The sequence below is a fragment of the Carettochelys insculpta genome, chromosome 5 (assembly GCF_033958435.1).
Source record: "Carettochelys insculpta isolate YL-2023 chromosome 5, ASM3395843v1, whole genome shotgun sequence".
NCBI classification, from domain to species: domain Eukaryota; kingdom Metazoa; phylum Chordata; order Testudines; family Carettochelyidae; genus Carettochelys; species Carettochelys insculpta.
Window position 1 is genome coordinate 116,893,715 of NC_134141.1, and position 15,372 is coordinate 116,909,086.

General features: G+C 43.1%; 1 protein-coding gene across 2 annotated transcripts in view; it reads left to right on the top strand.

Annotated features, from left to right (window-relative positions):
* Positions 1 to 15,372, top strand: part of LOXHD1 (lipoxygenase homology PLAT domains 1) — a 274,986-nt gene that overhangs the window by 67,815 nt on the left and 191,799 nt on the right. For both annotated transcript variants that reach the window (XM_074994358.1, XM_074994359.1), the window contains exon 7: positions 5,477 to 5,591. In XM_074994358.1, the coding sequence (XP_074850459.1) occupies positions 5,477 to 5,591 (115 nt within the window). The remainder of the gene's footprint in view (positions 1 to 5,476; positions 5,592 to 15,372) is intronic.

The following is a 15,372-nucleotide window of genomic DNA, read 5'->3' on the forward strand; positions in this document are numbered from 1 at the left end:
TCTGTTCCCTTGGGATGTGTCAGACCTCGTGTCTGGTGAATTGGGTTTTCAGTAATTTCTCATCCTATAAGACCAGTTTGTTTGGATGGCAAACAAGGTCTAAATTCAATAATAGAATCATGGAAGCTTAGATTGGAAGAGACCTCAGAAGGTCATTGATTCCAACCCCCTGCTTAAAGCATCTAGTTCAACCCCAACTGAATCAACTCAGCGAGGGCTTTGTCAAGCTAGACCTTAAAAACATGTAAGGATGGAGGTTCCACCACCTCCCTCAGAACCAGTTCCAGTGCTTCACTGGGCTCCTACTGAAATAGTTTTTCTTAATATCCAACCTTGACCTCTCCCACTGCAACCTGAGACCATTGCTTATCGTTCTGTCATCTGTCACCACTCAGAATAATGTGGCTCCATCCTCTTTGGCACCTGTGTCAACAGCATTAGCAGAGACTAGAGATGTGACCTGAGTATCCACTAACCCTGGGGATGTTCTCTCCAGGATGGTACTGTGGAAGTTCTGCCTGCAGTTGTCTAGAGGACTTTGAATTCCAGCATTCTCAAGCTGGAACCTTTCAGAAACATTGCAATTGTTTCAACAATGGCTTTGGAAACAGCCGTGTTTTTCTGTCTGACACCTGGAAATGGCTAGGTTAATAATAGCTGCCCTCTTTGTGCAGGATTAGTAATTGGTTGCAAGCTGTAGCAGTAACACCACAGTGTAACTGTATAAATTGATTTAACCTAAGATAGATTGATTAAGCCTTCTACATCCCACCCATAAAAGGAGTCTGTTTTGGATGATAATCTTTTGCAAAGCAGTATGTGTAGATTGTTCCCTTTATTTGTGGACTATTTTTCAAATCAAAGAGGTTGCATACTTGTAAGAAGCGGGGGCATGTATGCAGTATGTTGCAAAATAGTGGGATTTGTTCCTTTCAGCCCATGTTATATTTGTAGTGAGACACTATTACCGTTGTGCTGTCAGGACATATGCTCGCACCCTGCTGTGCTGATAACCTTTGGCTGAGTGCGTATTTGCCCTCTCTGAATGTCAGTGCTGGCTCTGCAGTTAGCCTGCACTGCAGTCTTCTGAGGGCGCCCAATAACCACAAATCAAGATAGGTACAAAGGAAATGGAACCAGGTTTATTGTCATTAACACATGGGCTCTAGTACTCTGGGTGTTCCCACTTGGACACCAGCCCTGTGTCTACACGAGCCCCTTCCTTTTGGAAGAAGCGTGTTAATGAACAGGTTCGAAAGATGCTAATGAGGCGCTGCAATGAATACGCAGCACCTGATTAGCATAATGGCAGCCGCGGTGATTCGACAGTGCTGCTTTTCGAATCGCACGCCGCTTGTGGAGACAGGACCTTCCGAAAGGCGCCCCCCGCCAGTTTTCAAAAGCCCGTCTTCCTAACACCAGATGGGAAGAAGGGCTTTTGAAAACTGGGGGTGTCCTTTTGGAAGGTCCCGTCTCCACAGGCAGCACGCGATTCGAAAAGCTGCACTTTCAAATCGCTGCAGCCACCGTTATGCTAATTAGGTGCTGCATATTCATTGCAGCGCCCCATTAGCACCTTTCAAACCCACTCATTATCATGCCCCTTCTGAAAGGGAATGGGAAGAGTTCTCCTACACCTAACGAGTGGCAGTAACTGTGTCAGTGGGAAAGCATCTCCCTCCAGTGTAGCACTGTCCAGGCCAGCACTTCTGTTAGTGTAACTAATTTCGGGTGGTGTATGTGGGAGTGTCTGTTTCACTCAGCTGTCACTGATCAGAGTGTTACTCATAGGCACTGTTTCCATGGGGGCGCCAGGGCTGGAGCACACACACAGGAAAAAATGGTCAGTATTGGTGAGTACCAGCAGCCCCTATCAGCAGTTCTGCCCCCCACCCAGCACCTCCCACCCACTGGTGGCTCTGATAATCAGTGCTTCCCGCCTGCTGTGGATCAGCTGTTCTGCATTGGGCAGAAGGTGCTGGGGGAGAGGGGAGGAGCAAGGATGGAGCATACTTTGGGGAGGGGATGGAACAGGGCAAGAAGAGGCAAAGTGTCGGTGGAGCCTCGGGGGAAGGTGTGGCGTGGTGGCAGAGCTAGGGGAGGGGGACAGTACCCCTCAGCACATTAGAATGTCAGTGCCTATGGATTTACTGACAGGAGTGTTAGGCTAAGGTTATACTAGGCTTTCTATTTTGGGATGCATTTGGATCCCAAAATAGAAACCCTGCTGCAGAGGATACGTCTACACTGGAAACTTAAGTCAATCTATGCTAAGTCAATGTACAGCCACTGTAGTAATGACTGCAGCAACGCACGTCCACGTTGCCCTCCTTGGATTGTTGGTGCAGGTCTTCACCAAGAGCACTGTCACCAACCTAAGGAAGGTGGTGTGCAAAACAGGCCCCCTGATCTGGGGGCAAGAAGGGCAATTGCACTGGAGCCTGGAGATTCAAAGGGGCCCACAGCTCCCAGCTGCTGCCACTACCACAACATCAGTGGAGGCCAGAATCTCGGGCTCCTTGGAGTTGCTGCTAGAGCATGCCTTGGTCTGGAAGCGCTAAGGGCTGATTGCCTGAGGCCCTGCCTCTTCCACCTGAGGGTCTCTACACCTTGCCCTGGGGCCTGTGGTGGCTATTTGTCCCACTGGTGAGGAGCGAAGAGCCTGGTTTCTGGCAGGCTGCCCTTCCACCCAGAAGCAGGAGAGAAGCTGCCTGGAGCCTCAGTTTTCCTGCTGCCCTGACCTGTTCCCCTCTGGGAGTTAGGCAGCTTTGTCCATTTCACCACTCCAGTACTGAGCCATGAAATTGACAAGACAATCAATATGCCCAGCTGGGAGCAGGATGCAGAAAGCTGCCTGGGCTTCTTGCCCTTTGTCCCAGCTGCAGGAAGAAGCCAGCCTGAAAGGTCTCCAAAGGAGTAGGGGGCAGAGCAGGGCTCTAGCTGCCTGGCCTCCTTGTCAGTTTCACAGCTCCTTCCATGAAATTGTCAAGACACCCAACAGCTCCTTCTGACAGGGCATTCCATGTGCTTGTGAATATGAGATAACTGAAATATGCTTTATGTGAAATACTTCATGTAACTCTCACTGGAAAGCTTGTAATCCACCAAATAGGATTATCCTGTTTGTATGCAGGTATCATTCCTTATTTGAAGTTAGAAATATGAAGTATAAACCTGTGTTATTAATATAGTCATGCTCAGCCTCTTTTGGTTGTAAAAAGAGGAGCCAGAATTCAGCCACATCCCTGTCTCTGCCCCCTGGTTAGTCCCACAGCTGGAGCTGCCAAGGCACTGGTACTCAGTACGGGTACAAAAAAAGCACTGGTCATGCTAAGTGACGGCCTTTAATGGTGCTTCAGGGCTATACTGGCTCTTAAGCAAAGAGCAGAGTTGCCCTGTTCTTTGGATGGTTTGGAGCAACCACCTTGGGCCCCATCCTCTGAGTGGCCCCACAGATCCCAGGGTGGCCTGGGGCCTAGTGGGGGGATCTGGTGTCAGCAGCAGGAATTGGGCCTGTACACACTGGTAGGACATGGCTGGGAGCTGGCAGTTGGGGCTGGGTCACTCCGTTTCCTGCCGTCACCAGTGAATGACCCCTGCTGCCTGCGCCAGTCCCCTCACTAATCCCCCTGCGCTGTGTCGCTTGGGGGAATGGTGGAATGGGGGCAGAGGGGCATGAAGCAGGGGTGAGAAGAGGCAGAGCAGGGCAGGGAGCCAGGCTGTAGCGTAGACATTGATATAATTAGGTCAATGTATTTTACATCTACCTAATTGTGTAGCGTAGACCAGACCTCACTTGGAAGAGTTCTTGTTTCATCGTTGGCCTCACTGCTTGTGCCTGTGGAGAGCTGCTGTTGGGTCACCTTGTTAAACGTCTCTCCAAGGGGCTACTTGTGGCTTTTATCACTGTAGAACTGGGAGTGGTGGTTAGCAGTTAGAGTGGGACCAAGACTCACAGTGTACCTGACGCAAACCTTGCAAATTCTAAGCTTCTATTTACCGCTTTGCGAAATGGGCACTATATCAGTAAATCCATCTGAAAGAGATGTTGTGAGGGACAATTAATTAACCTATGTAATTAACTCATTTTTATAAGTCATGTGGAAGATCAAATGCTACTCAGTGTATACGTGAGAAGTGTTAGAAAGTCAGAGCTCATCAGAGAAAAGGGTGTATGCATTATTATAAGTTATTTTCTGAGGGAATTTTGCTATTGGTGTTATAGAGCTAATGCAAAACTGAAACCTATAAAATGGTTATTGCTGGATTAACAGGGGAAGGAGAAGGGCTTTTATAAGTTTTTTTCCTAAATGTGCTGCCCATTAGCAACATGTCCAGTCATTCACAGCTTGTACCAGTGACCAGCAAGGACCTACACGCTGAGGGGGTTGAAAATTAAGCATTGCTCTGTGGAAGCAAATGAAAGGTGTGCATGTGGTGGGTTTCCTGTTCATGCTGTGTTTAATGCAAAACCCTGCTTCCCTCTGAGCACAAGTAGGAGGCACTTCGCCCAAGGAATTCTCTGACTTTAGCAGAGCACTAACCAGGTTTTGAAAGACAGATTGTGGTGTGGCCCACTCTGTACTATGTGTGGCCATGCAAGGTCAGCGTGGCAGCTATAGCAATTGCTTTCATTGATACTAGGGAAGTATTGGGCATGTCTAGCTAGCTGTTAAAGCAATGGAGCAACTGGAAATAAGGAGAGGAAGCCTTCATCTTGTGAGCAGCCAGTCACCATTGCAGGTCTTGCAGACAGGGGAGTATTGTTCTAGATCATTTCAATGTTCGCATAGCAGAGTTTCGGGCCATCAGGATTTGGGGTGAACTAGCTCATTTTTGTTCCAATCCGCTATCTCCTAGATTTTTGGCAAAAAAACTATGAATGAGTTTCTTCCCTGCCAGTGTATTGCGATGAATGATAGCAGGTGACTGTTATTGCTGCCCAGTGTAAACAGTACTGGTGAATTTGTTGTTTATTTTGTGTGTACGTAATTCATTCACAGAAATGTTCAATGATAGAATATATCATAATTATTACATATCCCACCAACATTTACATTCTCGTGATAGTAAGATGGAATTGCCCAGTCTAAAGATGAAAAGTTCAACCTTAACTCCACCGCCCTTGTGCCTAGAAATAGTCTCATTATACAAGTAAAAGGCATTAGAATATGGGCACACCTGCGTGTGTAGGCACACAGACAGGCTTATTTTGTTTGAGTTACCTCTGTCCTGCCCAATTCCAATCTAAATAAATTCTGTCTGTCTACATAAATGTCCACAACTGTTTTAGTTGGAATAGTTCTAACCAGTAGTGTTAGGCAGGTATTGTGTTCCACCCCAGAGGTGGAGGCATTTCAGTAGCGAGTGAAGTGATCTGTGAGTAATTTGTATTTCAGTTTGGTATGTCAGGTCCTTTAAAGACAAGACTAGGGTTTCCTTCTGTCGTCTTGATTTTCCTTTTCTTCTCCCACAGTTTATGAGGTGGTGACCGTGACGGGAGATGTACGAGGAGCAGGAACTGACGCCAATGTCTTTGTTACTCTCTTTGGAGAGTTTGGGATCACTCCGAAGACTCATCTCACCAGCAAGTGAGTATTGGAATTGTGTAACTCTCAGGGCAGCTCTACATTCAGTACATTTTATAACTTTTCTTTAAACCTAGCAGCATTTTGCTGATAGATGCGGATGGAACATAGCCTAAATATATGCAGATTTCGGTAAAGAAAATGCAGATTCATGCTATTGGCTATTATTTGTGCCAAAGCCCTACAAATCCTCCTGAGTAAAGTTGTGCTACAGACCGTACTTTGTAAGGTCCAGATCTGTGATTTGCTGGATGCTCTCATTTCCCAAGAAGTTAAACTGGATTAGAGAGCACTCCGTGACTTGCAAGTCTGTATGCCTTGAGTGCCTAGGTCTCTTGCACATGCATTTCTATACATCTGCCCTGGTAACACCTGTCAGGTTCTTGGTACATCCTGACTTCTTCATCACGGTGTGGAAATTAAAGAGGTCAACATTTTCTTACCAGGTGCCTCAAGTTAGGCTCTCGACTCCATGTATAGTCACCTGTGCAGCCTGTTTTTCATAACTGTTAACCACTGACAACTTCCAACTGTTGCAGCAATTCTCAGGAGCTGCAGCATCTTTGAAAATAAAGCAACTTTTATTTAGGTGCCTAACTAGGGGGTTGTAAGAGTCTATCTCAAGCCACCCGGGGCAGAAAACCTTGACCTTTTTGCCTGAAGGTTACAGTCCTGACCCTTTGTATGGGAAATGGAATGTAAAGTGTTAACACCTTGCCCTAGAGACAAACGCCGACTCTCTGAAACAAGTGCGAAAGAAGAGTTGGTGCATGCGGAAATTAGGGCCAGATCTTCTTCTGGTGTAAATCCATTGATTTTACACCAGCAGAACATCTGGCTCTTCTCATAGAGAAAACATCTCTAAATACTGCTAGATTTTTAAAAATCAGTTTATTTCTGCTTTGTGGAGCCTGCTGCGAGTCTGTAGAAGGTTGGAACACAGTCTTAGGAAAGAGTTAAGCACAGTCAGGGAAATCACTGCAGGGGTCTTCATGGTCCAGACATTGTTAACTGGCCGTTTAAAAAAAAAAACCAAAAACATTATGTAGCTTTTAGAAATAGGTGCCTACAGTAAAACCTCAATTATGGCACAACAGACTTGTGAGAGTAGAGTTTTATTTGAAATATGCCTGGATTTCCCTGGTCCTGTTAACAGCATTCACTTTTCTGTCCCTGGCTCTCTTTCTCGGAGGAGAGAGAAATCCAGTGCAGCAGGCACTTCTTAGATACCCTCCAGGCTTCTAATAAAGCTCTTGGACTAATTAGGGTTTTGTTCCATAAGCAAGTAAGGGCAGGGTTTGAAATATGTGTCATTAATGTAGACATGTACAGCTCTGTGCACAGGGTTGCATGTGGAAAATTGCTCCCGCCCATGGAAAATCTATTTTGTGGAAAACTATTCTGCATATTCTTCTTCTCAGTAGTATTAGTTATTTTTATCATTCAATCTCTCAAACTGAGAATGAGACACCCTTGTGTGAGAGTTCGTAGAAGTGTGATGGCTGCCATCTTGGCTAGCACCAGTGTTTTTAAATTAGGAGAGGAGGTAAGGAATCAAAGATCCATAACTGGTCCTGTAACAGACTCATATCATTGGTGGGTCAGCCCAGACAGGATCTGTAACATACACTCACCAGTGAGTTACACAAGTGTAGTGAGAAATGGTCCTTGCCTCTGGCAGTTTATACTCTGAATAGAGGACACAAAGAGCAGGGGAAACTGAGGCACAGAGCATGGATGTGACTTGCCCAGAGTTACACAGTTGGTCAGTTGCTGAGCTGGGAATAGAACCCAGAATTCCTGCCTTCCAATCTAGCACCTTATTCACCTGATCATAGATATCATTTTCATTTCAAAACACAAGAGAACCTGTCCCCTGTTCATCCCTTTTGCAAATTACTGACTCTGAGGAGAACAAATCTTTTTGATTTTATGAGCATGTCACGACTCAAAGTTCACATTGGTCCAGTGGAAATTCCACTGAGTCTAATTGCTTGATAGAGCTATGCTTTAGCTGCATCTGTGCAGACTAACATATGCTAATAACAAAATTGTCTGTAACGTTGAAATAATATAGCTCAAGAGTTTTTAATATTGCCTTTGGCACAACAATGTTTTAATAATAATATTCATTTCCTTTACCTGTAGAATCTAGTGGAGATTGTAGGTCTTATCTTTCATTAGGTTTGCTAGTGTAGTCTTGTTGCAAATGTGTTTCAGAAAATACTAATGCTCTGTTCAATGTCATATGGTAACATCACATTTTCTCCGTTTCTACAGCACCGACAAGAGGTACCTGCAGCTATATTAAATTTTATCCTCAAAAGAGCTTCTCTTCCCAGTGAAGCAACTCAAACATGAGACTCTGTAAAGAAAAATGATATGGGAATGGTAATGAAAATACATGAAATTTCAGACCTGTTTGCCATATTGGATATTCTAAAATCAGTGCTCACAGAGGTTTTGTGTTTCACTTTTACTATTCCAGCCATCATTAGCAACAGCAGTGAGAACTTGCTGTGTATATATCTGTGTTAAAAACCCACTAATACAACATATCTCTTATTCACAGACCCAAAGTATTTTACACGTATAATTTCCCATTTTACAAGTGGTGAAACTTTGGCACAGAGCAACTTGCCCAAGCTCAGAGAGCAGCAGAAGTGGGAACACACCCCAGCTCTCCTGACTTCCCATTTGCTTCCCTGCCCAGAGAACTCCACTGCTTCTCTATTCCAGCACTGCTATCTGCCTTATGGTAATTGGTAAAGCCATTAAAGGCACCTGTTTTTCAGTGAGTTTTATCCAGGTCAGTTTTTATGTGAGAAAGCCCTTTCGGGTATGTCCACACAGCTGTTAAAGGCTATGACTAAGGCTACACTATCGTGTCCATTTTGGGATACAAATGTACATTTGTATCCCAAAATAGAAACTCAGTGACCAAACCCTGCACTCAAAATAGGAGGGCTATTCTGAGAACGGTATTTTGTTCCCACAACCCCTCATACAATGAGGGGTAGTCGGAAGTTGAAAATAGGCACTTATTTTGAACTCCAGTGCCATGTTGCCAGCACTGAGTTCAAAATAAGTAATTTCAAGATAGGACTACAGTGTAGTCCTAGCCCATGTCTACACAACAGCATTATTCCTGAATAAACTATTCCAGGCTACCTCTACACTCACCCCTCCTGTCGGAGGGGGCATGGTAATGAGGCAATTGGAAGCAGGCTAATGAGATGCTAACGTGCATATTCAGCACCTCATTAACATAATGTTGGCAGCGCGAAATTCAAAGTGCATTTTGAAATAGCGTCTACACACAATAGAGCCTATTTCAAAATAGAGCCAATGAATGCACGATGGCTTATTTCAAAATAGGCTCTATTCCCTGTCTACACAGCCCCTATTTTGAAATACCTATTTCTAAATAGGTGCCTACGGTAAACCATTGATTTAGTGGACCAATGCCGGGGGAGGGTTAGCCCTTGTTCCTGAAGGTCCGTGATATGTGAGGGTTTACTACCCACATCAGGCTCCCCCATCCTCAGTCCCCCACACCCCAACCCCCTTCCCCAAAAACCAGAAAAAATTTGATCTTCCAGAACTGCCACTGGAGAAGCCACTGGACCCTGGCTGGTACCTCCTTATGCATGTGTGGAACTGCCTTCTACAGGTAGAGGCACCACACCATGCGTGGCTGGATCTGCCCTGCCACATGTGGCTGGAGGCACCCTGCTGCACACAGCTGGGACTGCCCCGCCACATGCGGTTGGAGGAGCAGCCACTGCGCTGGAGCAGCCACATGGCAGTAGTAAGTCCTTTACATTTTTTTTTCTGGAGTGGGGGTTAGGAGTTCACAGACCCCAGCAGACTTTGGGAACAACGGGGTTGTCCGTTATCCCCAAAGTCCAGTAAATCGGGGTCCGTAAAATTGGGCGTTTACTGTATTTCAAAACCAGGCAACTGCTCTTTTGAAATTATTCAGAAATAGCGGTTGTGTCATGTAGAAACTGGCAGTCGCTATTTTGAAATAACTTTGCTGTGTAGACATTTCCAGAGACCCATGGTGGCTGGCCCATGTCAGCTCACTTGTGCACGTACTGTGAGGCTGTGAAGTAGCTCTGTCGATGTCTGGGAATGGGCTGGATCTCAGGAGATTGGGGACCTTAAGTAGGGGAGGTCTCACAGCCCAGATTCCAGCCCAAGCCTGAATGTTTACACTGCAGTTTTACAGTCCTGTAGCCCAACCACTGCTAGCTGGAGTCAGCTGACATGAGCCAGCCATGGGTCTTTAACTGCTCTGTAGACATCCCCTGAGTTGTGCTAAAATGTTGTTCTGTGGTGGCCTTGAAAAGAATCCAATCATTTGTGATTTTAAATGAGTTATGAATTCTGTCAGTCGACTTCACTGACTAGAGTTAATGATGGTTCCTTCCAGCGGCATTAGCGCCTTTCGCTGAAGGAAAAAGGATATGATAGTGATTTTAACATTGAATGGAGTGATACTGATGCCAAATACTTTGTGATGGTGGCTAGCATCATCAGCTTCATCCTCGTCACAGAGAAAGCAGAGGGCTTAGATGGCTGGAAACAAAAAGGAGAGACCTAGCAAACAAGTCTTTTGTTGAAATTTGGTTCCCCAGGAGATGCCTATTCATGGTTCCTGAAGTATCAGCTGAAATTTCAGCACCTGTAAATGAATGCTTAAAGCATTGTCTTAATCTATCAGACAAAAATGAGAGGAAATGATTTCAGGTATAGGTGAATGTCCTACTGATTTGATTAATCTTTCCCCCCAGATATGAAATGAGCAAATGGAGTAGAGACAGCATCTAAATGTTGTACTTAACTGTGTGAATATGGCAAAAGGATGGAATCTCATGCATCTTCCAACTAGAAGTTTCTATAGAGTTCACTGGTGAAATTACTGCAAATGCATGACATTTTATCTGTGTCTATTTGATTGCACAGATGATATGATTAAAAAAAGATAAAATATCATGCGTTACTTAACGAAGGTACTACCATTTCAGTGTCTGGTGAGCACAGAGGTGGGGTTTTTTTCCTTTGTGTTTGTGTGCTGGTAGTGAAATACATGACATTTCAGACCTTTTTGTCATGTGTACATAACTTCAGAGTAACATTATAACCAGACATGACAAGCTGATGAAATATCATATGTTTTTTTTTAACATTTTGTCCAACCCTAAGGTGATTGTAAAAACATACATGAATTGTCATACTGACTTGTCATAAAAATATGAATTTTGGAAACCGATGCTTCCAAAATCTTTCCAGAACAATGACAAAGAACTTTTTTTGGATCCCATTAAATAAAGTTTAGTGGTATCTAAGATCTTCAATAGACTAGGTCAAATTCTTTCTTCTCCTACAGTACAGGTCTTTTGCGTTTCTTTTCCAGCACAGAGAAGTAATAAAGCTAGTGAATCTGGTATTGTATAAGGAAAATTTGCAGGTAGTCTGGAGTGTGAGTAATGGCTTTGTGCTACTAGCTGTAGAGCCCCAGCATAGTGAGTCATGGTGAAGGATAATGACCAGAACATTGATGTGCTCTGGCTGCTATGGGTGGCTGGGAGAAGATTGGAGCAACCTTGAGACTCTGTAGTTCACACAGCACCCTCAACCATGCACAGAAGCAAAGAGCTGCACAGGAGGAGACCACTTTGCCTCCACAAAGCCCAACCAAGCACATGAACACTATGAAAAGTTTGTCTTTTCATGGGTTTCACAATGGGTTTGCAGGCTAGGTCTGTCCAGTCATGGATTCTGGATCAGCAGTTCCCTGCCTGGCCTTACAGAACCATAGCATTTCTCCTGCCTGTGTGGCCTTGCCTCCCATGAAAGTTCTGCAGATGATCCCTGTTCCCAGTGGCATCCTCTGCACTGTGGGTAGAATTCTGGAGATCCTCCATGAATTTTCCGCTTCCTTAACCACCTTTCCCCGTTTATTTGCTGCCCTGTGGCTCTATCATTTTAGAGCTGAAGGTGATGGGTGGGGCTAGACTAAACAGACTACATAACTTGGGTAGCAATGCTGTTACCACTAAACATATTACATCACAGCGTTCAGCTAGCTATCTTATTTGTATTCATTACAATGCAGTCACCTGCTTACTCAGTCCTGTTTATGACAAGTGGAATAAATATTCATGTATTTTTTCTTAAGTTAATGTTAAAAATATTTTAGAAATTACTGCAACTTCAGGCAAAGGTGAAAGAACTATCCCTGCCTCACAGCAGATTGGTAAGTGACAGCAAGGTTGTTGTAATATTAAGGAGACTGAAAGTACTGTGGATTTTTTTTAACAACATGCTGAAGCTTTTGAATTGGCTAACTCTTTTACTTCAGCTTGAATCACAATGTTTTTTCTGATTCACAGTTCAGACAAATTAAAGATGAATTCAGGAATACCTACATATTGGCACCTGATCCTCAGTTTATGTAAATCAATATAGATCTACGGAAGTCATTGGAGTTATATTGAATTATATCAGCAGAAGATCTGGGGTGAAATTTTACGTCCATTGAAATCAGTGGAAATTTGGCCACTGAGTTCAATAGGACTATGATTTCACCTTTTGGTTTTTATTCAATAGCTATAAAATAAATCAATGAACATATGGAAGGGAGGACAAATAACTTCAATCAATACAGTGGCCTAGGAAGTGTTTCGGAGGGGTAGCTGTGTTAGATCTGTTTCAGAAAAGAAAGTGGAATCTTGTGGTGTCTGAATGACTAACAAATTTATTTGGGCATATGCTTTCATGGACTAATGCCCACCTCCAGCCAACAAAGCTGGGTTGCAGCCCACCTTATCCGTAAATAAATATGTTAGTCCTTAAGGTGCCACTAAAAAGTATTGTTATTCAAGAGTTCTCTTAAAATAAGACAAATCAACCTATTTTGCATGGCCCATGAGATACACTGCTTGAAGAATTCTCCAGTCCCCAGCAGGCTTAGAAACACTAGTGCAAGACAAGGAACTTGACTGACACCTTTTTAATTTTCATGGCTCAGAATGTGCTGACATTTATACTAGTGCAATTCCATTGTGTTCAGTAGAGTTTTGTGGGGCCACAGATTAGTACTGGTGTAAATGAGAACACAGTCTGGAGTTCTGTATTTCTTTTTTTTCTCTCACACAGGCTTTTAAGTCTATAGTCATTGCTATGCACCAAAAACTTTGTCTAGTACTCAAAAGGTAGGAAATGCTAGATTCCAAGTTGCCTCTGCAACCTTAATTTGATCCCTCTTCGACATTCTCATGATAGTAATATTTTTTAATTCAGTAAGCAACAAGCGGGAGGTACAATTGTTGGGAAAATCTTGCTCAGGCGCTGAAGCCCTAGGCTGGCACATTCTTAGTACAAATTAAGCCTTTGGAGGGTTAAGCAGTTAAATGCTAAGAAGTTTCTATGAAGCATGTGTAAATGGATTTTTAAGATCCTCATAAACTTGGTCAAATTTGTGTGTGACTTCATGGGAATAACTAAACATAGTTCACCGATCTAAAGGGAAACATTCTACCAAATTGCAATTCCCTCCTCCACAGCATGGAAGTAGTAGAACATCTTAACAAAACATTTGGAAGAATATTCTTAACTCAGTATTTCCCCCTAATTTCACTTGTGGAAATAATGGAAAAATTATGCTGAACCATTCACAAATTTTTACCCTGAAGCTAATAGCCATCTTAGGAAATCTTGGCTCAAATGATTAAAGTCTGGCAAAGTTACAGGAACTGAAAACAGGGTCTCAAAATGGAGAAATGTTGGCCCAGCTCAAGTTTAGGTCCTCTAATTTTTACAGCAAATTATAACCATTATACTAAGCATGTAAGAAAAAACATCACTATTAAAGCCACTTAAGTCTATCATGACCTAAAGTGACACAGAAATGTCTCATATACTTGTAAAGTTTATTTATTGGTTTCACAATGATTTCAGCATAAAAATTCACATTACACATGACAATAATAACCTTGACTCTGACCCACAGGACTTACATTGAAAGAACTCAGAAATGTGTTGTAGGTCAAAGTTCGGGTTATTGCAACATGTAATGTGAGTTTTCACTCACTGGGTTTTAACCGAGCCACAAGGATGACAGAAGGTTTATTTATCAGAGGGATAGCCATACTAGTCTGTATCTGCAAAAACAATAAGAAATGCCATGGCACCTTGTAGACTAACAGATATTTTGCAGCATAAACTTTCATTGGCAAAGACCCCCTTTGTTGAAAGCTTATGGGCCTATATATCTGCTAGCCTGTAAGGAGCCAAAGGACTTCTTGTTGCTTGTAGAAAGTTTATTTGTTACTTTAAGACTTCATTTCCATGCTTCTGAGGTTTGGGTGTAAATCTATCAATTTTTTGTGTGGCAGTTACCACCAGTCAATTACAATACCTGACTTGATGGAGATCTCACTATGGCCTTTGGCATCTGAGACTTAAGGGCTGAATTCTTGCATTTGCTTTTCGCATATGGCTAGCCAAGGAATTGAACTGACTTTTTATTTGGATTCTTGGCGTGTTCTCTGTTGGCTTCAAAACAATTTCTGGGCTACCCAGGATTTAGCCTAATTGTGGGTATCATGTCCTGCTGGATACTGTCTTTCCTTTGTGTTCCCACACACTTTGACGTTAGAGAACTACATCATTGTGCCAAAGCTGGGCAGCAGAATTTACTTGCTTTATTTAAACAATTTACTAGGCCCCAATCATCTGATGACACATTATTCCTAGCAAGGGGAAAATTATAATCTATCACAACAAAAAATACTCCCTCACTCATTTTGTCTCTCTAACATGGTTGAGAACCACTGATCTGGTCTGAGTTCTTGTGTGAGAGAGACTGTTGGATTTATTTGAAGAAATTCCTTTTTGATTGCTTAGGATAATAAATGTATTTGAGAATTTCATATTCTGCCTATTAGTGAAATGTGTTATATTAATTGTGAATTCACTCTGATCTAGTTTTTATATTCTGTTATCCACTGTATTACTCCTTAGTACTTTTAAAGGTAATCCACAACTTTCAGATCATTACTAGAAATGTGAAATAAAACCCAGCCTGAAACCTAGCACTGCTAGTTCCCTATCTTGCTATGCAAGCCAATGTGCATTAATGTTTCAGGAGAAAATATGAGAAGTGTCATGTGAAATACTTTACTAATGTCTGTGACCCCACATATGAACACCTCTAATCTTTGAGTCTCAGAAAGCTGAAGGTGAATTATTCAATTAAAGTTTTCCTGTGCTTTATTTATCACTAAGGATCCTGGTAATTACTGTCCCCCATGATATTACTCCAGAACAGGGGAGAGCAAACTTTTTATGTTGAGCCTCATTTTTCATCCATACAATTAGCAGCCCATCCCACCCCATCCCACACATCTGTCTAATGTAATCCAAACTGATGGAAATTTCAGTTAGGTTTGTATAGGGGGGGAAACGCTTTCATCATGTGTAAGAAAATAAGTATGTAGAATATAAAAACTTTATTGATCTGTATATAAATGTGAATACACACACGTAACATCAGTAACATATTTCAACATTTTTAATGAGATGGATGAGTCTGAGACCCAGCAGCCAAGCATGCTGCCTTAGTACCGTCCACTGTCTTTCAGACTAAAGCAGGGGTCAGCAACCCCAGCACTGGTGCCAAGAGTGGCATGTGAGCCTATTTTCATTGGCACACAAGGTGGGAGCTCAGCCCCACACTCCCCCCATGCAGCTGGGAGCTTACTCTAAACCATGC